At 39.8% G+C, this 22,848-nt stretch overlaps 1 protein-coding gene and 1 pseudogene across 8 annotated transcripts in view; both read left to right on the top strand.

Annotated features, from left to right (window-relative positions):
* DLGAP1 (DLG associated protein 1) overlaps window positions 1-22,848 on the top strand; it is an 855,894-nt gene that overhangs the window by 537,101 nt on the left and 295,945 nt on the right. For all 8 annotated transcript variants that reach the window (XM_019755703.3, XM_019755707.3, XM_074340269.2 and 5 more), the window contains one exon: window positions 21,648-22,676. In XM_019755703.3, coding sequence (XP_019611262.1) covers window positions 21,720-22,676 — 957 coding nt within the window. In that variant the 5' untranslated portion in view covers window positions 21,648-21,719. The remainder of the gene's footprint in view (window positions 1-21,647; window positions 22,677-22,848) is intronic.
* On the top strand, window positions 4,126-4,577 carry LOC109460396 (small ribosomal subunit protein eS27-like pseudogene; annotated as a pseudogene).

Here is a 22,848-nt window from a genome sequence, read left to right on the forward strand (position 1 = left end):
AAAAAAAAAAAAAAGAGAGACTCGCCATAAGATAAAGCAAAATGCAGACTACAATAATTTCTAGGAAGTGTCCTCATATAGTGGAAAGAGCTCTTTTATAACGGGAGTAGGAGAAAGCAGAAGTAATGAAATTCTAAATTCTAGACACGAATACTGGTTAATTGGTAACTTTGAGTAACTCACTTAAACTTCCCTGAGTTATTGTTTTCTTTTATAAAGATAGACTAAGTCCTCTTCCGCTTCAAAAGCCTGTGATCCATACTTAACCAAGGTTCTTGTGAGTAAATATGGTTTAAGTGAAAGGGGAGTGAGTCATGCTCAGTTTCCTCACCTGGGAAAGACGGCCTTGGCATCCATCAGCAATTCCTCAGGTGTGTTCTACAGAGAGGTCATTCTGAGAAATGGCAAAAGACAGCCTTCAAAAATTCAGTGACCAGACAGTTTTAAAAAACACTGGGGTGAAAATGTTAAGAAGTTTTCTTTGCAAAACTTCACAGCCACAGGTTAAAGAGTATTGCAAATCTCTGAAGAGAGGCTATAATAGCCAGCTTCCCCCAAACATATTGTACCAAATGTCTTTTTTTATAGAATCTCTCTGAGGACTAGAGATCCACAGAACACACTTTGGGGAAATTATGGCCCAGCTATTTTTATGGTCCTTTCTAGATCCAATTTCACTGTTTTGCTGGGGCCTACATGGTTGACTCATTGAGACTTTTAACAAACAATGTATTAGAAATGCCCAGAGAAGCAACGGGGATTATGTTTAAAAGACAAACCTTTCTTTTTACCAGAACCTTCTTTTGATGTTTTCTTTGGCACCAAGTAATGATTACCACTAAACTTGTCATTACAAAGAAATTTGTGTACAGTACTGGTATTGATAGAGGTGAATTCCAAATTATCTATTTTAGTTATTTGGTTCCTCCCTTTACGCACACACATTTCAATTGTCTTGATTATTTTTCTAATGTCGGAAAGGACTATATAGAGAAATCAGAGCTGTGATTAAAGATAATAATAATAATAATAAATAGAGTTGGGCTTTTCTATCAAAAAAATTGTAAATTCATGCACATTCAGTAGTCCAGAAAATGTGTTTATTTCTACCAAATGGGTAGGGTGCATATTTCTATTCCTTTTATATTTTATGCACAAGGTGTAATTGAGAAACAGCCAAAGTATATCTTGAAAGACTGAATGACCTCAAGACTTCTTAAAGAGTGAATAACATTTTAGTGCATTATCAGCTAAGAACTGCACTCACCTTTGCTTTAATTCTGTCTCTTCCTCAAATGCTGATCCATTAAGTGTTAAAGGGTAAAAGATAAGTGTGTTTTCCACTTGTTTGAATAGGTTCTTTAATCATCACTGAAAATCCACTGAATGGCTACTCCAAGAATGCTTATGATTGATGCCATTACAGTCTAACTCTATAGATTGAAGTTCAGAGGTGGGACCAGATGAAGTCCATGGACTCCGTTTTGCTGGTAGCATCCTCAGAGGCCCAGCCTGCCCTTGGCTTAACTCCAAGCTTGAGGACCTCCAAAAAATAAATAAAATTCCTAAAATTCTATTTCCTTAAGGGTTTAGGTCATTCTTCTTTTTTAATTTTAATTGTTTGGGGGGGAATATTGGGGAACAGTGTGTTTCTCCAGGGCCCATCAGCTCTAAGTCATTGTCCTTCAATCTAGTTGTGGAAGGCACAGCTCAGCTCCAAGTCCAGTTGCCATTTTCAATCTTTAGTTGCAGGGGGCACAGCCCACCATCCCATGCAGGAATTGAACTGGCAACCTTGTTGTTAAGAGCTCGCGCTCTAACCAACTGAGCCATCCAGCCGCCCCTCTGGAAGCTCAGTGGCAGCTCGTTGTCTTCAATCTAATTGTGGAGGGCGCAGCTTACTGGCCCATGTAGTAACCGAACCAACAACCCTATTGTTCAGAGTTCGCACTCTAACAAACTGAGCCATCCGGCTGCTCCAGGTTAGGTCATTCTTAATCCAAACTAGCATTGCTGCAGGGTTTGTGGACTTAACCAGGCCTAGTGCCACCCACCATATAGTATGGCCACTGTTGACCACAGAATAACCCACACCTGTTCTAGACTATACCCTGTACTGCTGGTCTCAGTGGAGCAAGGCTGCATGCCCTGTTTAGCATCTGTCTTGGTGGTACCCTGCAAATCGAGACTGATCTCACATGCAATTCTTCACAGCCTTCGGTTACTGAGAGTATTTTTTCACACTTAATGTAAATGCTGTCCCTGAGAGCGGATCACCCCAATTCCTTCGGTGGTGTAAGAAGAACAAAAGGGAATTCTCATCAGAGTATGATCAGGAAGGAAAACACTTTCCTCCAGCCCAGAGTTGTAGGCTTGATTTTTGGTGTTTCCTTATGAAAGTGATCCATCCCTCTGAGAGATCAAGCAAATAAAGGTTCACTAAGGCCAATAGTTAGTCCCAGAATAATCTTTTATTTTTGTTCTGTGTGTGTGTGTGTGTCTGTGTGTGTGTGTGTGTTGCTGAATAGTTATAGACATACTAACCTATGCCTTTGCCATTTCAATATTGCTATTTTTCTAGTGAGGCATCTGGCAGGAAACACAACAACAAATTAAAGGTTAGAGGCAACTATTGTAGAAAGATCTTCTTTGAAATGTGTTCCACGAAAATATCACTTCACCCTGGAAGGAATGGTCACCCTAAGTAGCCCACAGATAGCTTTCTTCAATGTTTCTATAAATAGCTAACAATATTATACCCAGTGGAGTAGACTATGTACTACAAATATGGCCGTTAATGTTTATGGTTGTATCTAAGGTTAAGGGAATTTTAAAGGGTGTGATTCCTCTGACGTTTGAAACATATGCTGCAAAGAACCTAGGGACTGTTTCGCCTGTGCATATTTGCAGTGTGCACACTGTACTAGTCATACATAAATTTATGTGTATCCAAACATTATATTTATAGTCCTATCTAAATTTTCTTGCCCCTAAAATGGAAGGATTTGGACTAGAATATAAATATCATTAATTTGAAAGATATTTTTAAATATTAGATATCTTAAAAAAAAAAAAAAAAAAAAAAAGAGGTAGTTTTCTTCAAATTGGATGAATTAACATATTCAAATTCCCAGTGAGCTTTCCCTTCTGCTGAGTTTGCTGTCCATTTCTTCTCTGAAGTAGCATTTGTAAGAAGTGTACTGATTTTCTACATTTCCTTCCCTCAGTATATCCCCAAATATCACCATTCATTTATTAATTCAGTCAGTAAGATATTTAGTCAACAAAAATAGGGTGGGGGTAGAAAGAGGTGTAAGAATTGGTTCTTGCCTACCTAGAACTTGAAATCTAAAAGAGAAAATAGGGCATTTAGGAAAATCCTGAAAGAATACCTTAAATATAATGTACACATGATGAAAGTTTCCCCTCAGGAAAAGTGCTGTCAGAGGTTAGAGGTAAGGCAGATCACCCCCAGATGGAATGAACAACAACAAAAAAAGGCTTCATTAGAGGGAGGATATTTGAACAGAACTTAACAGATGAGTAGGATTCTGAGCGCTTTCAAGTTCAAGTCTCAGGGTCAAGAAGATACCAAGTATCACCTAGGAATCACAAACATTCATGCGGTTTACGTAAAGGAACTTGGTCTAATGTATTTGGAAAGACAGATTTGAGCCAACTTTTGGAGGAACTTGAATGTCTGAAGTCAGGACATTTATTGCTAAGTTAGAAGGAAGCATGGCACATTTATGAGAGGTTATGCTCATGCATGAGGGAGCTGGGCAGAAGGTAGAGGCAGGAATATAGCTCAGAATATGAGATAACTGCAATAATACAAACTGGAGGCAGTTGTGGAAGTTAGAGAAGTCAAAAGATGAGTGGATGCAAGTGACATTCATTTATCCCTTAAATTAACATTTAATGAGCACCTGCTGTATGTTGGTGTTTTCCAAACACCCATCATTTATATACCACCATCATGATTTTTGCTATCTCCACTTTTATTGGTATTATTTTTTTACTTAATACTTTTCTACAAAGACTCATTTTTAATTTAAATATTTTTGTTTGTTTGTTGGTTTGTTTGTTTAAGAATCTTGATGTCATTTCCATTTGCCTTGCCTCCAACAGAAGTTAACTAAAAATAAGAACAAGGAAAACAATTTACTCAGGTAGATGCTGTGCCTGCTGAAGCCTGCTTAAAAGGGAAGAAAGGCAAAAAGACTTGTTGAGAACATATCATCAAGAAACAGGGCCTTTCCAGCAGTGACGACCTCCCCACGAGAATATGCCTCTTGCTAAGGATCTCCTTCATCCCTCTCCAGAAGTGGAGAAGAGGAAACACAAGAAGAAGTGCCTGGTGCAGAGCCCCACAATTCCTACTTCATGGACGTGAAATGCCCAGGATGCTATAAAATCATCACCATCACTACCACCAACTTTAGCCATGCACAAACAGTAGTTTTGTGTTTCGGTTGCTCCACGGTCATCTGTCAGCCTACAGGAGGAAAAGCAAGGCTTACAGAAGGATGCTCCTTCAGAAGGAAGCAGCACTAAAAGCACCCTGAGTCAAGATGAGTGAGAAACCATCCAATAAATACATTTTGGATTTAAAAAAAAAGAAACAGAGATTTTTCTGCCTTGATTAAACTAAATGAATTTAAATAATTAAAATAGAAATAACTTTTTCACTATGCAATTCACTGCCGCCATTCGAGGGTACTTTGCTCTAGACCCACAACTATGCTAGGCGCTGAGAATGCAAAGGTGAACTTCACTTTCTGTTCTCAGAGAGCTCAGCTGAGTAGAAAGATAGGAATTACACGAATGAACACTGCATAGTGCAAGAAGAAAAATCTAGTGTGCTCTGGACATCCTAGGATACTACTGGCCAGTTGAGAGCTTGAGGTGTTCCTCTTAGACTTCTCACTCAGCTCATTATTACTTGGATATTAAATTCTAATTGTAGGGTATAATTTAATTCCCACTCCATGTGTAGGCTGCTTCCCTCTAGTTGCTGAGAACAAGCATAATACCTACCTGTATTTTCTGAGAAAACAAAATGAAGGGGGGAGATATCTTAAGCTGAGCAGAAATCTTAAGATATGGTGGGAAATATCCCATGTAGGCAGAAAAATATTGCCACAAATGAGGATACAGAAGGCTGTTGATCAGGTATCAGATCCTTCTCCACTGTCAGAGCTATAGCCTGTGATGAATCAACCTTTCAGCACAGCCCAAGCTCAGGTGTCTGAGAGCTGGGAGCATGGAGGCCACTGTCCCTTGGCAACCAACTCCTAAGTTCCTTCATGTGATTCAGCTTTTACAGTTTTAGATTATAAAGTTCATTATTGATGAAGAGTAGACTGGGGGCAAAGCAGAAAGTGTGCTGACCCTAAGTATAACTGTGGCTGCCTCATATCGAAAGAAGAGAAAACTAGAAAGAAGGGAGATGAGTGTAGAAATCAGTGGCAGAGTTTCATTGCATATGACAATGTGAAAGGTAAATGGGAGATGATGGAGCAGGGGAGCTGTTGAATTTTGAAGACTGAATAGGAATTATCTAGTCAGTGAAGGGCATTCCCCGAATGGAGGAAGTAAGCACTGTGCAAAATTCATAAACAACACTGAAAGCAAGATGGGTAAGAAAGACTGCACATGGTCTGGGGTTTGAGGGAGCAGTGAGGGAGTAGAGGTGAGGATGGAGGATGTTCACTGCAAGGCCATGAGGGGCTGCACATGCTATGTAAGGGGCTGGATTTTATTTTGAAGGAAATGGAGGCAGTTTTGTGCAGGGAAGACACATGATCAGATCAGATTAGGAATATCATTCTGAAGGAATGTGGAAGATGAAGTAGAGGGAGTAATGGAAGGGGCAGTGGCACGTGGATAAAAATCTTTTTTTATCGTTTGTAAATATATTTTTTTTTTTGCCTGTTTTGCTGTTATCAGTACCCACAAACAAAATAAGGGATAACCAAGGCAGGATTTTGTTCCATCCGACTCCCACAAAGGAGAAAATAGCTTCCTGAAGTCAAATCCTTTTCTCTTCTAACAACTCAATCTAATAGAACACAATCGTGTGTGGTCCCTCCCGCATCCCAAAGGCATAATGTTCCTCTTTTACCGGTCTTGGAAGATCCACTCAGATTGTTTATGGGACACTTAACCGAGCTAGCAAGCTGATGGGGCTTTTTTCCCTACGTTTGTTTTATTCATTTGTTGAGCACTGACTGTGCCTGGCATTGGGCTAGCTGCTGAGCAATCAGGTTCCTTAAGGAGTTCACATTGGATGGAAGGCAGAATAACGTGCAAATAACTACTCTCCAGTGAGGCAAATGCTTAAAAAGTGCTACAATGCTGTTCTTTCCGAAGGGCTGTGAATATCCAGATACAGGAATCAGTAGTGGAGGGAGGAGAGATAGTGAGGTTTCCTGAGCAGAGGATCTGTTGGCTTGGATGAAAAATAAAAATGTCATGTGTTGGTATACACACAAGAGTTGTAAGTAGCCTCAAACTTCCAGCACTTGCAGGAGAGAGAAACTATGTCACCCATAACAGATTCCCTCTTCGTCTCTGTTTCCGGTTCTCTCTTGGGAGGATAGAAGGAGATTTCCCCTGTGTAGTCCTCCATTACTCATGGATCCAGTTTTGCACTATGATTAGTTACCCTTGGATTCCAACACTTTTTGCAGAGTTCTTAATCGTGCTTATAAACGCATGTTTACAGAATTTATTTTTTCATGTTTTTTCACATACATTCAGTGACCCAGAGCAATTCTCAGGGTCTAAAACTAAAAATAAATCTATATCGAAAGCTTAAGTTAAATAATTCTACAGAGATTTCCTCATCTAAAAGTCACAGAATGTTGACCATGTTTAAAACCCATGATATAGCTGTATGGCAAGGACCCTAACAAGAGAACTCTTGCAATTTATAGGGCTGGTGCCACTAAGAGAGCTTCCCCAAAGAGAGAGGGGAAAATGAAAGAGACAAAGAGAGCAATACATTTCTAAGTAGACATAAACAAAGACTGGGATAGTAAAAGAAGACGCCCTGTTCCTAGTTAAAGATGCTAAGTGAAGTTAAAGATGCTAGAATGAAGACAGATTGAAGCAATGGTGAGGACATTTTCTGAAATCTGACCAAGCTGGGCATCTTGTGTAGAGAGTAAGAAGTAGGACCAAAGCATTCCGGTTTTGAATGTCATTTCCTAAGTAAGCATCTAAAAGGTTTCTTCAAGTCTAAAATGAACTACTAATATTTTCCTGCAAGCAGCATCCTTTTAACATTTCCATTCCCATTTGAAGCCACTTCTCATCCGACTTACACACTTAGTTCTTGCGATCACCACCAATTGCTCATGCTCAGATCTGGTCTGCTGGAATTTTAGGCCACCCGTTCACTTGGCTGGGAATTAAAATGTATAATCCTACTTAAATAGAATTTTGTCTTGACACAGATTCAGGTAGAGAAACAATACCCCTCAGGGGTCAGAAGAAAAGCTGTTAGGGGCAGTAGTTACTAAAGAGAGAAATAGTGTAGGCTGGTCATCAGATGCCATAGCAATGAAGCATTTATTGTGCGTTCTCTCCCCCTGCTTTGTCTTTCATTTTATTATAGGCCTTTACTTGCTTACCAGTGTAATGTAGGATGCCTCCCTGAACAATGTCAATTGCCACCCCACTCACTCCACTCCACGCTAGCGTTAGCAAATGATGAGGAAAAAGGGCCATGAAGAAATTGAAATTTTTCAGGTTAAGTGCAGGAAAAAAGGAATTTTTTTTATGGAAAAGTTCATAAATTCTGAATTTCTAAATTTTTTCCTTTTAAATGGCCTATCTAAAAGTATATATAATGTATATATTAAGTATGTGTCTATGCTCTGAAATATGTATGTAATCTCCGTGGTTTCAATTATTGTTAGACAATTTCTAATTCTTGTTAGACAATAATAATAATAGATAAATAATCCTATTTCCATTTGATGTTGGAATGCATCATATTTCTCCCATGTCTTCCTGCCCCCTGCAATTGTGCTTACACAATTTACGCAGCCATATTCTGCAGCCTTAGTGGCATCCCGTCATATGTTGAGTGACAAAGACACTTTGTCATTGATAGTGGTGCACAGTGCAAGATCTAGAATCTGACTTCCTGGGTTGACTCTGTGCCTCATTCCTCTCCTGTGGAAAATGAAGATGATAAGTGTACTTACTTCACAGGGAACCTGTGACAATTAGATGGGATAATATACATAAAGTACATAGATCAGGGTCTTGCACATAGACATATCTATCTGCCTAATGTTTGCTGAAATATACTAATGAACACAAACTTTATTAAACTGCCTCTTTAATGAATAAGCCAAAATTTTTGTAGAATTTTCAGTGCCACTGGGTCAGCAAAGAGTTTATAAAAGACTACTTATGGAAGGCATTTTATATGTTATCACCTGACAAGTTATATGATATAATTATCACTTTTTTGTACATTATATATTGATTTACTGTCTGTCTCCCCACATAAGAATGTACTTTCCATTAAGGCATGGACTTTTTGAGTTGTGCTCACTACTGGAGCCCTGGTCCTCTAGAACTATAACCTGTCACTTTGTAGATGCTCAATAAATATTTGTGGGGGGGGGGGAAGGAATATATGAATGTTAGCTCTTTTGTAGATAGCTGAAAAGTGATTGTCTACATTGGCCTACTTCTATATCTAGGCTAAAAACATTATCCACATATTGCATAATGGTCCATGTGGTGGAGAGAAAGGGGCCTGAGAAGCTGTGGGCTTGGACTTAGCAGAATTCGCAGGGCAACATCTTTAACTTGTACAAAGTTGCTGAGTTATGACAAGATCTCAGGGTCACCTACCTATTGGTACCTGTAGATGCACATTCCCAGGGAGCAGTTTGCTAGTTGGCTTGCTGAATGTTTATTAAATGTTTAAGCTGGATGAGTCTTCCTGTATCAAAAAGAGGCAGTATGATGAAGTATGATAGTACTGTCCTTTTTTTTTCTTTTTTTTTTTTTTTTCTTTTAGCAGCTAAACTTTTCTTCAAAGGAAAGTCCAAAAGCTGTGGAGATCCACTGGTTGCAGGGTGGTCCCTGCCATGCTGCCTCCAGCACCCTCAAGTTTCTTGAAGCTATTTTGGGGCAGGAGGAACATGTGCTTTAAGTTTCACAGACCCAGGTTCAAGTCCCAGCTTAGCTGCTTACTAGTTGTGCTCCTTGGGCAAGTTATTTAACTTCTGTGAACCTATTTCTTTATCTGTGGAAAAGAGAAAGAGAAATCATGCCACGCTTGCAATGGTTACAAAAGAATGTATATTGAGTTCCTAGCACATACTAGGCCTGTAATAAAGCAAAGCTTGTGTTTCACTGGATTCAGAAATACCAGTGAGAAAATTCCACAGCTTATTGAGGACTTTGTAGCATACTACAGAAAACATCTTCCCTCATGAATTCAATTTATTAGCAGAAAGGTTCTAACCAAAAAGGCCCCTGTCTTCAGAGATGTGTATAGAGAGACGCCGACGTGGAGTTTTCTACAACAGTTCTTCAGTCATTGCCACTGTATCTCAAGAGCCCCTAATTGCTGAGAGGCCTGAAGGAGGATGAACGAGCCACAGGACACAGGCAATTCATTAGGCATTGCTCAAAAACTTACCAGCTCGCACACACGAGAGGCACATTATCCCCAGTACAAAGGTAGTCATTTCATTGACAAGTTATCACATTTTTACCTGAAAATATGTTTCCCAAGCAGGAGATGTCCCATTCATGTATTGTTTTGGCTAACATTGGGTGTGTACTGTGTCAGGGACTTTCCCAGGAAATGGTGATGTGAAAATGAGTGACACCCTCATGCCCACTAGAATCTCATAGTCTACTGAGAGAGATATAAATATAAGAAAATAAATTACAGCAAACATAAGCAGTGCCTGGTGGAGGTATGAATAATGTGCTGTGTGAGAATACACTAGACAGTTGGTAACTTTGTCTCTGGGATTCAACAAAGCCTTCACTGAAAAAAGTGGCAGTGGAACTGGGGCTTTGAAGGAAAAGTATGAGTTTGGCCTAGTGGAGGAAAGGAAGATGTGCATTCCAGGAAGAATGGCGGATGTGAGAAACAGAGAGTCTAGTTCAGAAGTTTTCAAACTGTGGTTGCTGGACCAGCATCAACATCACCAGGGAATTTGTTGGAAATGCAAATTCTTGAGAACCAACCCCGAAGCTGAGGACCAGGTCCAGCAACCTGTGTCTTAACCAACCCTCCAGTGGATTCTTATGCACTCTCAGGCTTGAGAAACGTTGTTCCAGTCATTTGACAATATCAAGTGAAAGAAAAAATATATTAACAAAGTATTTATATTTACATAATACAGAGATATGTGGATAAACATAGATTTGCCATCCCCACTCCATCTTTTTTCACAAACAATTGGTTTACAAAATTATATAGATCATGAAAAAGGATAAAATATACATTCAATGGAAAGGTAATGAAAGTAGAATAAAAGTAGAAAACTAATAAAACCATACTATTTTGTCATAAATTTCCTAATAAATTTCATGGTATTCAAAGCACAAATGGAAACATAGTCACCTTACAAGAGTTACAGTACCTGCAAGATTAACTGACCGTTGTAGAACACACAGCCTTGCTAATACTAAGACCTGAGATGGATTTCCTCCATGGCGCCTCATTCAAAAGACACTCTTTGTGAAGACAGATGACATCCAATAGGAAAAAGCATGCAAGCATAAATACCTGTTTCTTACAACTTTCTTCCATAGGCCAGTGACTTAATATCAAAGAGAAGCTGTGTGAAAGGAACCTTAATGAAATCAGGTTTGCAACTCTCAGATGATCTGACTCCCATCTGGATGGTATCATCATAGATGAAAGCAAATGTAAAAAAGCCAAAGGAGAGATGAAATGCTTAGACTTGAACAACATGTAGAACAAGCACTACACATCATCCTAAGAAGCTCATCTCTGAAGAATATGCTGCTCTAGACTCTCAAAGCCTTCTAAATTGAGATGCCTTATATTCCTTAATTTTTGCACCTTGGAGATTTGTTGTTTTCAAAAGGTTTGTCTTGGTACATTACATATGCAACATATACCACACAATTTGATGCTTGATTAGATTCTGACTTATTCTCTGATTATTTCACTTTTATGTGGTTTATTTTCTCAATGAGTTCATGAATTACGTAAAACCTCTCACTTCCATATTTCCTGTAGCACAGGGAATATTTTAAGAGGAAGCTATATTTGTACATCCTCCTGAGGGAGGAATAACAGTTTGCTCAATGAACGGAAGTCAGTATTTGAGAGATCAGAAAGTACAAGGACATTGGAAAGCATGCCATGTGAGGAAGAACAAAGAGTCCAGTATTGCTGGTGTAAAGGGTAGGGTGATGGTAGATAAGGCTGTCTTGTAGATGGGGGCCAAATCAAGTTCTCTGCCTTGGGTCATATTCAAAGGTTTAGATTTTATCATACAATGTGTAGGGAATCTGGGAAGAATTTAAAGCTAAAAAAAAATGGCACGCTCAGATAACAAAAACCACATTACAAATCATACTGTAGTCATTGTGGAAAATACTGCAATGTGTGTGTGTGTGTGTGTGTGTGTGTGTGTGTATGCGCGTGCATGTGTGTGGGTGTTAGAGGTGGTAAGGACAAACTCATTAAGGCAGAGTGGTTAAGAGCATCATGCTGGAGTCAAAATTTACTAGATATATGATCTCAGACAAGTTATTTAATCTTTAATAGTCTGTTTTCTTATCCAGATAATAGTCCCTACCATGTGTTGTTTGAGGACGAAATGAGATAATGCATTTAAAGTGGTCAACATGTGCCTGGTATATAGACACTCAAAAATGTTTGCAATTATTATGATTACTAGAGGCAGAGGGACCATTCCTTTGTTATTCAGTTAATATTCATTGATTACTGTCTTTGTTTTTCCTACCAAGTCCAGATTAGAAATAATGGGTGGAGCCAAGTGCTTGCAATAGTCTAAACAGAAGCAGGAAACCTGTGATGCTCTCCTAATCAGCTTTGGAGCTGAGATTGAACACTAGGAATTTGTCATGGCAGCAGTCCCATCCCGTGATACTCAGCAGCCCCCATGTGAAAGGTCAGAAGGATGATAACCTCTGTCCTTGGTTTTACGTTATCCAGAATGGATGAAACCAAAGGATCACAGAGTAGGGAGCTGAGGATGATAACCAAGAATGTTTGACATGATGTGTTTCCTAGGCTGACAAGGGGAGGAAGTGAGACCTGAGGGGCTGATGGAATTGGAGAAGAGGCAGGAGTTGAGGAAACAGAGAATAGTATAAATTAGCATGAGAGCTATCTGACAACAGCAGAAGTAGGAATAAGGGAACAAAAAAACTTGAGAGAGAGGAAGTTCAGGGTGGGATATTAAGAATCCTTAATTATCTTTACAATACCCAGTGCACGTAAATAATAGTTATTCAATAAATAACTGTTGAATTAAACTCATATGTATTGATTTGACTTCATGTCCAGTACATTTAAAGAATATTTTGACTACTATCTTACAGGCAAATACCCTTACTTCTCAAAACTAAGTCACTTTAATTCAGGGACAATGAATGTCATCATGTTTTCTTCTCTACCACAGCATAAGTGTTTTTAGAAAGTTTAGTGGAGAAAGATTTATTTGTTTATAATTTAAGATTGGATGTAGAAATCTAAAGTGCAATAACAGACTGGTTCTCAAATGGGGAAAGAAAAACAAAAGCTATAAAGGAGTCTAATTGCTAGATAGGTGAACAGTACCAACAGGGCACTTTAAAGATTATGTGAAGATGGAAGCAGAAGAAAGGAGTGGTGTTTGAAGAATTGCAAATCTAATTCCCATCAACAGAGCCATTGCTGGGGCCAGGTAAGGCCGAACTCACCTGTAGAAAAACACTCCACAGGGCATTGAAAATGGCTAACTGCTGAGACTGCCCTTTGCCTCACTCTCCGTGTGCTATCTGACCACCTCTTTCATACATGTAAGCACCAATGATAGTTTTAAAAGAGTGAACGTAAAATTTGAATGAGTGTGCATAGTTTGTTGGAGCAAATAAAATACTTAAACTGGTAAAAGCTATACAAAGACTCCTTAGCCAGTTACGATGGGGCTGCTTCTGAGACTGACTCACATTTGGTCCTTCTGGGACAAAGAGCACTTAGGTGGTCATTCTATTATGCTTGCAATTGCCCCAGCTGGGCAGGAGGGTCCCTTTACTTGGATGGGTATTTTTTTGTGGACCTACCATAGTTCTGCCACAGACATCTACAGGGTCTCAGCTGCTATGGGAAGGGAATTGGGCCTGACCAAACCTAAAACATTATTGGGCAGCTTCTCTCTGTTTCTTTCAATAGAGTTACGTGAAGTCTGGACCTGCTTCTCTCTGCATGTTTGCTTCTCTCTCTCTCTTTACACATACTCATCTGCAGAGTCCTTGTTTCTGCTGCCCCACAGTTTCAAATAGTTCTGGCTTTGTACAACGCCAACACTGGCTATGACCTTGCAGATAAGTACACCAGGGTTCAGTGACTCTAGGAACTTTCCCATTTAAATTTCATGTATCCAGTATCTGATTAACTCAGCTAAGTCTCTGCATGAATGCCCCTGACTTGGGTCTTCAGATACAGTTCAACCAACTCAGAGGATGTGGTGATCACCTTCAATGTTCCTATGAGTAGGGAACAAATTCCCAAAAGCATGTGTCAGCTGAACAGTTACCACAAAAGGAGCTCACTATGGGCACTTAGTAGAGTTGCATAGCAAATTTAGAAAACAACAGCATTTAAAAGAAGAGAATTTATGAGAGGAAACTTTTGATTCAGGTAAAAAAAAAAATCTATATATAGTCTGGCTGTGAAGCAAGTTGTCCAGAAAGTGCCAGAACATGTTCACAAGACTATTCAGCTAGTTATGGGAGATATAGATAAAAATAACTCAGCTTTCGTAAGAGACTGTTTTAACTGTTTATTTTCAAGTTGCATTGTTGTGTTGTCTTGATAGTCATCATGTTTGCCTTTTTCCATCTTCCATCATGGCTGTCTTTATATCCCACCAAACAGTTTTATTCTATCTTCATTCCTATTTCTCCTGTTCTCCTAGATTATTCAATGGCTTGCATGATTTCCTCAACTTTCTCTCTCTCTCTCTCTCTCTCTCTCTCTCTCTCTCTCTCTCTCTCTCTCTCTCTCTCTCTCATAGACATTGATGATTTTGCTCTTCTCTGTGAAAATTCTGCAGACATCTGTTTTACCCCCATAAGCAAGGGTGTGCCCTGCCCAAAGTGCCCCCTGAAGGTATTAGCCATGGCTGGTCAAGGTGACCACATTCTTTTAGCACATGCCCTCCATCTGTAGGCATAACTGAGATAATCAGACCCTCTCCTAGAAATCCGAATGGACACAATTCCTTGAGGAACACATCTGCAAGGTCACATAGAGTCAGGACAGTCACATGTCCACCTGTGTCAATCCAAAATAATATCATGAGGTTTTAAAATGTACTACTCGATTATCACCACACAAAAATCCCCTCTTAAGTCCTATGACATTTTACTCAACCAGCAATAGGTATATACTAATATTAATGACGACTTAACTAACCATTTCTCCAGGAACATCGTCCTCCATCTTTTTATGCTCAGAAACTGAAATGAAATCATGTTTTTTAAAGCTTTGTATTAAGACAAAGGCAATTTTAATTGTGCTACCTACTGTGACCAAATTGGAAAAGGTTTGGGTTGTTGTTGCTTTGTTTTGTTTTTTGTACAATACCATATCTTTCAAAAGGGGAATGCTTCAAAGCCACTTATTTATAGAAGCAGACTGATTGAAGAAGGTATTCACAAACAAAATCTAACTCTAAGTGATTAGGATAGCAATAATTGTTAGTGAAAAGCTAGAATATATTCTGTATATATAAAATGGCTTAGCATTGCATCTTGAGTAATATAACCAGTATATTTCAGACTGTGCTTATTCAAAGGTGCTCTAATAGTATTTGCATGATTTTAAGTATACAACACATGAAAATCTTCAAGTAGGGAAGCTTGAAAAAGTGAAAGAAAATGGCATTTCTGCAGCTCCATATTCAGAAGGTCAGAAAATATCTGCTTTTTGTCAATGTTAATTCACACTCTCCCCCTTGTTAAGTTTTCTGTTCACTTTTACCTTAAAATGGCATGGCTTTGTTTTTCAGTCATATATTAATAAGAACCTTTCCCTTATTTTAAAAAAAAACTAATTTTAAATCATAAGCCTGTGCAGTTACATAGTTCTTCATTCTCAATATTCGTAGAATTGGGATTTATTATTAATAGAGGAAAAATTGCTGATAAAAATCTACATCCATATTATATAGAATTTTATTCTAGCTAGAAAAAGTTCCATGTGTGTTTAAACTGCAGTAGAAACACACATGTGAGGCTTGAAATGAGGGCACGGCCCCAGCTGCCCAGGACATTCTCACCCTTTTATAGGGGCCCTCCTCCCTCTCTTTTGTTCTTCTCTCATGAACTACCCAAGGAATAAATAATTGCTTCTTTTAGATCTTCTTGCTTCTCCTCACCCCTAAAGCTAGTCTCTCTACAGCCAGAGAAACATTTAATATAGGTATGGTTGTGTCACTGCCTGGTTTAAATCACTCTCATAGAGCACCACCACCTGCAAAGTAAGTCTCATTTACTATAATGTTGTAAAGACTATGTAGAGTGTCAGATCCAAACTAAACTTACCGGGAGGATCACTTCATGGATTATATAAATGCCTAACCATGGTGCTGTACATCTGAAACTAATATAAAGTAATATTGAATGTCAACTATAATTATATATATATACATATATACATATATAATTATATATATGCATAAGTATATACAGAGGGTGCCAAAAAATGTATACACATTTTAAGAAAGGAAAAAACTGTATTGAAATTGTAATACTCAATATATACTGATAACAAAAGATGAATATGTTATGTTTGACTTCTGCAATTAAAAGAGATGCTCAAAGTGGTTACCATCAGCATAATTTTAATACACTTTTTTTTTTCTTAAAATATGTATACATTTTTTTGGCACCCTCTATATATATACATAACCAGGGGATGTGAAGTGCAGCATAGAGAATATAATCAATGGTACTGTAATAGCTATGTACGATGTCAGAGGGGTAGTAGACTTGGTGGGGTTATCACTTTGTGAGGGGTATAAATATCTTATCATTGTGTTGTTTTGTACACCTGAAACTAAAAATAATAAAAATTAAATTTAAAAAAATGTTTCCAGGATTTGGCCCTGATTACCTACCTATCTCACTTAAGAATTGGTTCAGGTGATTTGTCAGAAAACAAAATAACAGAGGCATAGACAAAGATAATGGTCTTTTCCCCCCACATAACCAAGATGCAAAGGTACACATCCAGGGAGGAAATGGTCCTCCACTGTGGCCAGGTCCTTTCTCTTGTGCTGCTGTCATCCTCCAACTGTAATCCCACCTCATGTACAAGATCACTGCTCAGCCAGCCCTTAGGTCTGCAGTTCAGCCAGGGAAAGGATAAAAAAGGGTATGCCCTTCACTTCAGACACATTTTCCAGAAATTGCCTATACCATTTCTAATTACATTCCATTCGCCAGAATTAGTCCCCTGTCCACATCTAGGAAGACTTGGAAACGTGGTCATTATTCTGGGACTACATTATAGTCTTCAATAAGGGAATCCTTTCTTTCTCTTAAGTTGACTATTATAACCTGCCATGGCAGGTCGCATGGAGGGAAGCCAAAAAGGACACTTGACCCTGAAAAGATTTCTTCTTCCTGAGGTCTCCCCAAACCAGACACAGTGCTCCCTGTTCTCCTCGGCAGGGTCCCCCTATGTTGTCCTTTCTAAAGCAAGTCATGATTGCCTGGCTGTCAGTCTCACTGAATAAGAGAGTGGAGCCCTTCACATGACTCTTCTGTTTGCATGTAAAGAAAAACCAAGAACAGCAGCTCTAAATAAAGACATGCACAGAAATCAAAATGAAGTAAAGGTTTGCCAGCTTTGCAAGATTATTTTCCCTCTTGTCAGCATCTTCCAATATGTGGTTTGTTTGGTTTTTCCTTGGATCTGATAAATTACCTACCTTTAGAATTCCCTTTCCAGTGCTGGATCATTCTTGCTTTGGTCATCATCTGTACAGCAATGCTTGTGCTCCGGCTGAGGGAACTCTGTAAAATCCAGGTGCATCCCACACTCAAAGCTCATCTCATGGTAGCTGATATAGTCAACAAATTTTCCACGCCCAAAATCAGGACATGTTGTCTGATAGTCAAGTCGAAATTAGGAATTCACCGAAACATAATTTTGAAGTCACGGTGAGGAAGAAAAAATGAGATGATCACCATAGTTATAGAAACCCTGATGAAGTCACGTTGACCCACACCCCTACCCTTGCTCAAAGAAGAAGGCATGAAAGGCAATTTCCCTTTCTATTTTCAGAAATCTTTTATGGCCACTTAAAATCTAATTTAGGGGGTCTAGCAGCTTCCTTATCCAAGAATATCGAAGACAACAAGAATTGTTATTTATCTTTTTTCGTGATTAGGTCATGTCTCTCTAAGCACATCACAAGCCCTTTCGTCCTTAGGGATTTGCAATCTGCATGTGGTTGTCTGCAGCAGCAACACCCGGCCCTGTCCAGGAGGGATACCCAGTCACAGTACAGGCTGGAACAAGTGAGGTATATGGATGCCACTTATAAACATTAATTAAGTGAAGGGAAAACAGTGTGCCGGAAAGGGAGTTTCAGAGCAAGGAAAGAGGAAAATGAAGAATGAGAGAAGGAAGAGCAGGATGTCCACGGTAGATACCACTAGCACTTGTTTAGCCACTGAGGGATTTAAATCATCTACCCCTGCTCACTAAGAAGTCACAGAATGTGTTGCTTTATTTGATGATCACAAATTAATCTATTTCCCTTTTTTAAAATGACAAGATTGTAGAAGAGAGGGTAATTTTGTTTTTTATAGAAAGGGACAAGGAGTCATTTATTTGGCCTTAACCAGAAAGACTGAGCATTTAGAAATGTTTATGATTGTGTGTTGTCATTTCCTCATGACCTTATGTGTCCAAATCATAGAGAAAAAGGATCAAGATCTCAACATCCTTTTACAAATATGAAGTAAAGAAGGAGGAAAGTTAACTTATTTATCCTTAATACAATTTATTACCCTCTAAGAAAATATAAGTGTTTGTTACTCTGCTGAAGATAGCCCACTTAAATTTGAGTAAAAATTACACCATGTATGTTTCATTTACAAAATTCATCACTGGTTACAGTATTTAACTAATTCATCATTAATGGCTTTAAAAAGGCTCTTTGTTTGCTAGCTTATCCTCAGGTAACATCATCTTACATGAAATAGTGTTCACATATTAAAGGCAACTACATACTGAATAGACGGTTCAAATAATCTTGTACATTTTAGAGTAAATATGTATAATTCATGTTTTCAGCTCTTGCCAGTGGCACATTTTATTTAGCAGAGAATATCTACCCAAGACCCAGCTGCTTCAGAAGGAAAGTTTGAAGCATTATTTCATATATTGAGATTCTTTCATGTGTAATCATAAGGCTTACAAGTATTATGGGACTATTATCCCATTGGATTGTTGTTTTTGTTTTTTTATTTTTAAATCTATATTTAAGTGGTAAAAATGTCTTTGACAAGACCTGTTTTATAGAAAGAGTCTCCCTTATGCAGCAGATTTTTCCATATACTCACGAATTAGTTTGTGCCACAGTTTTGCTGGTCAAAAACATGTATTTAACCCTCTTGTAACGGTCCTTGCCACAGCCTCTTCTTGGGATCATAACTTCATAAAAGCAGTTCCAATGTAATTTATGCTAAAATTTCCTTTTCATTAGTCTTTCCTCAGTCGGCAAGATTTGATCCACAGGTATCATGAGTCCTGCTTTCCCTTTTGTCTCTTCAGGTGTCAATTTCTTGCTTTCCTTCAAATAGATTATCCTCTGTCTGTTTGACAACCTTATAGTCAGCAGGCCAGGCACTCTTCAGACTTTAACTTCAAGGCAGGTAGAGCTTTGAAAGGTGGGACATTTTGGGGTGGGTTGTGGAGAGTCAGAAGTTGAAGACTGATGATTGGCAGAAGGAGTATTCACCTGCCTGTCTTCTGCCTCGCTCTGAAAACTACTGGTCCCTGGAATGCCTGTGAGATGGTCCCTTCCTTTCTTCTCTGGCTCTCGCCCTTCCCTTGTTACACAGTCATATTGCCACTCAATAGATATGACTTGAATCACAGTACAGACTACTTTGGGGGATTTTGCATTCATGTATTAGTTTATTGAATAAATATTTTACTGAGATCCCCCATCAGAAAAGCACTTTTCTGGGCATGGAATGTGTAAAACGTAGTCCCTACCTCAAACAGCTAATAATTTAGTAAACCAAGCAATTTTGAAAGAGTCTGGTAATTAAAACCTCCCATCAGTTTTCCTGGGAGATTAATCCAGAAACTGAGAGACTAGAAGAAAGAAAGTAGCTTCTTAAACATGGGTAGAGATTTTCAACATTATCAGAACTCCCACGTATAGTACCTCCCATGGAATAGACAAGAGCTGACCTCTCAAAAGTCCATGGTTCTCTTCATTAGGCCATGTGTGTATTTTATTTTGTTGCTGTTGTTGTTCTTTACAATTAAACCATTTATCTCTCCCTCTCTGAATATGTGAAATGACATTTGTGATAATTTAGAAAGTCACACTGGCTTTTCAGTACTCTTTTTTTTTTTGAGATATAATTGACATATTCCATTATATTAGTTTCAAGTTATGACACACTAATTCAATATTTGTATATACAGTTGATCCTTAAACAATGCATGGGGCATCAGGAGTGCCAACTCCATGTAATTGAAAATATATGTATAACTTTTAACTCCCTCAAAACTTAACCACAGTCAGCCCTTCACATCCACAGATTTAACCAATAGTGGCTTTAAAACAGTATTTTTAATTCACTGTTGGGCATCCAAGATTGGGAAACTGCAGTTGGGACTGCGAAAATACTATTTTTGATCCATGATTGGTTGACTCCATGATGCAAAACCCACAAACGCAAAACCCATGGATACAAAGGGCCAACTGTATTTATTGAAAAATATCTGTCTATAAGTGTACCTATGCAGTTCAAACCCATGTTGTTAAAGGGTCAACTGTATTGTGAAATGATCACCATGATAATTCTAGTTAACATCCATCACCACACAGTTATAAATTTATTTTTCTTGTGATAAAACTTTTACAATCTACTCTGAGGAAAACTCTTCATATGGCAATTTTTGTATTGCGGAAAGCTTTAAAAATTATTAGGCTGTCAATAGGAACTTGGTCAGCTACTGAGAACACACTGTTAGAGTAGGAAAATACTCTGCCCAGTGGAGCTGCAGCCTCTGTTACTAAAGCCCGGGAAAGACCTGTGCTCAGAATGAACAGAGTTCCCACAGGTGGATGGATCTGCAGGAGTCGCTTCTCTCCCAGGCTGAGCTGACCCTCAGACCCAGGTGTTTCATGTCCTCAGGAACATTCAAGGGCCTTTCCTTTGGCCATCTTGCTATTGCTTGTGAACATTTAACCAGAAACCTTTAAACCAGGAAGAGCAGATGCCATGATATTGAAACTAGCCAACTCAAGCTTACTTGTTCTACAATTGCTCTGTTTGTTAACCCTCTGATGACAGAAATACAGGGACAGATTTTCTCTACAACTCTGATTTATTTGCCATATTGTTATTTTTTTTTCAACTATAATTACTACGGGTGAATTGCTTATGTGCTGTAATTGTTACCACAATTAGAAAATTCTAATTTTCCCATTAGAATTCTAATGGGAAAGCATGTGATAGAAGATAGAAAGATACCTTCTCAAGTTACAAGGTGCCAGTAGCCTCTTTCATTTATGTTTTTTTGTTGTTGTTTTTTTCCACTCACATTTGTAGAGTGCTTACTATGTGTCTATGTGGCTGGCCTGGTTTTAGGGATGTGGGTGTAATTGACTAAAAGGTAGGCTGGCCTGCCAGGAACTAAAGATACCCTGGAAGGTCCAGAGCTTAGAGCATACATGCTGTGGAAGCACAGAGGGGTACTAGATTTCTCTGCAAAGGAGTATCAGCAAAGCCATCCCAAAGAAACTGAGCCCTTCTAGTGTGCTAACTTTACTATTAACATACAGTTAAGAATAAAACCAGAGAAGCAAAGGAAAGAAAGACAGTTGTTGGAATCATGGATGGAGGGGTGGGTCTCTTTCAAATAATATATAAACACTTTAACATTTTTATAGTTTATTTTTCTGGGTTTGCTGGCTATCACCCCTACCGTCTCCCCATATCTGATTGGAGTGGGCTTTTCCACCCTACAGAGGTGATAGGGTTTTTCCAGCAATGCATTAAAGCTGCTTTTAGAAACAATGATGAGTTCTGCCAGAAAACAAACACAGTAGCAGACAGCACAGCAAACGAGAGCACTATCTATTTACTGAGGGACATGTTAACCATTTCCCCCCTCTTCTTCATTCCCTCAGGTCTTTGCGGGAGACAGGTCTGGAACCTAACCACCGGGTGTCCATGAACCCCGAGGTTGCACCCCCTCAGCAATGAAAGGGTTATCAGGCAGCCGCAGCCATCACCACGGAGTCACCTGTGATTCCGCCTGTGACTCGCTGTCGCACCACTCGGACCGCAAGCCATATCTGCTGAGCCCGGTGGAGCATCACCCGGCCGACCACCCTTATTACACTCAGCGCAACTCCTTCCAGGCCGAGTGCGTGGGCCCCTTCAGTGACCCGCTGGCCAGCAGTACCTTCCCGCGCAGGCACTACAATTCTCAGCAAGAGCTGAAGGACGAGTGTGCCCTGGGGCCCCGCACCCTGGCCACCAAGGCCAATCGCCTCCCCCCCAACCTCTTGGACCAGTTTGAGAGGCAGCTGCCACTCAACCGGGATGGCTACCACACACTGCAGTACAAGCGGACAGCCGTGGAGCACCGCAGCGACAGTCCTGGCCGCATCCGCCATCTGGTCCACTCGGTCCAGAAGCTCTTCACCAAGTCGCACTCTCTGGAGGGGCCATCCAAGGGCAGCGTCAACGGGGGCAAAGCCAGCCCAGATGAGACGCAGACGGTGAGGTATGGCAAGCGCAGCAAGAGCAAGGAGCGGCGTGCTGAGCCCAAGGCCCGGCCCAACACCTCCCCCGGCTGGTGGAGCTCCGACGACAACCTGGATGGCGACGTGTGCATCTACCACACCCCCTCGGGCGTGATGACCATGGGCAGGTGCCCGGACCGCTCGGCCTCGCAGTACTTCATGGAGACCTACAACACCATCAGCGAGCAGGCGGTCAAGGCCTCCCGGAGTAACAACGACGTCAAGTGCTCCACTTGTGCCAACCTGCCGGTCACCCTGGACGCACCGCTCCTGAAGAAAAGCGCCTGGTCCTCCACTCTGACGGTGAGCCGAGCCCGGGAGGTTTACCAGAAAGCCTCGGTTAACATGGACCAGGCCTTGGTGAAGTCAGAGTCGTGTCAACAAGAACGATCCTGCCAGTACCTCCAGGTACCATTTCTGTCTGGGGATGGATGTTTACACATTGTACCTGCTAAGTGTGTGGTGTCTTCTCCTGCTTCTAGTCGTGGCTTTACTGTGAATTGTCTATGTGCTGCTGAGCAAATTTTTTAACATTTCTGTGACTAAGTGCTCTTATCAGGAAACAAACTTCATCTAGTCA

This window comes from Rhinolophus sinicus, chromosome 4 (genome assembly GCF_057876585.1).
Source record: "Rhinolophus sinicus isolate RSI-liver-muscle chromosome 4, RSI-T2T, whole genome shotgun sequence".
In the NCBI taxonomy this organism is placed as follows: Eukaryota; Metazoa; Chordata; class Mammalia; order Chiroptera; family Rhinolophidae; genus Rhinolophus; species Rhinolophus sinicus.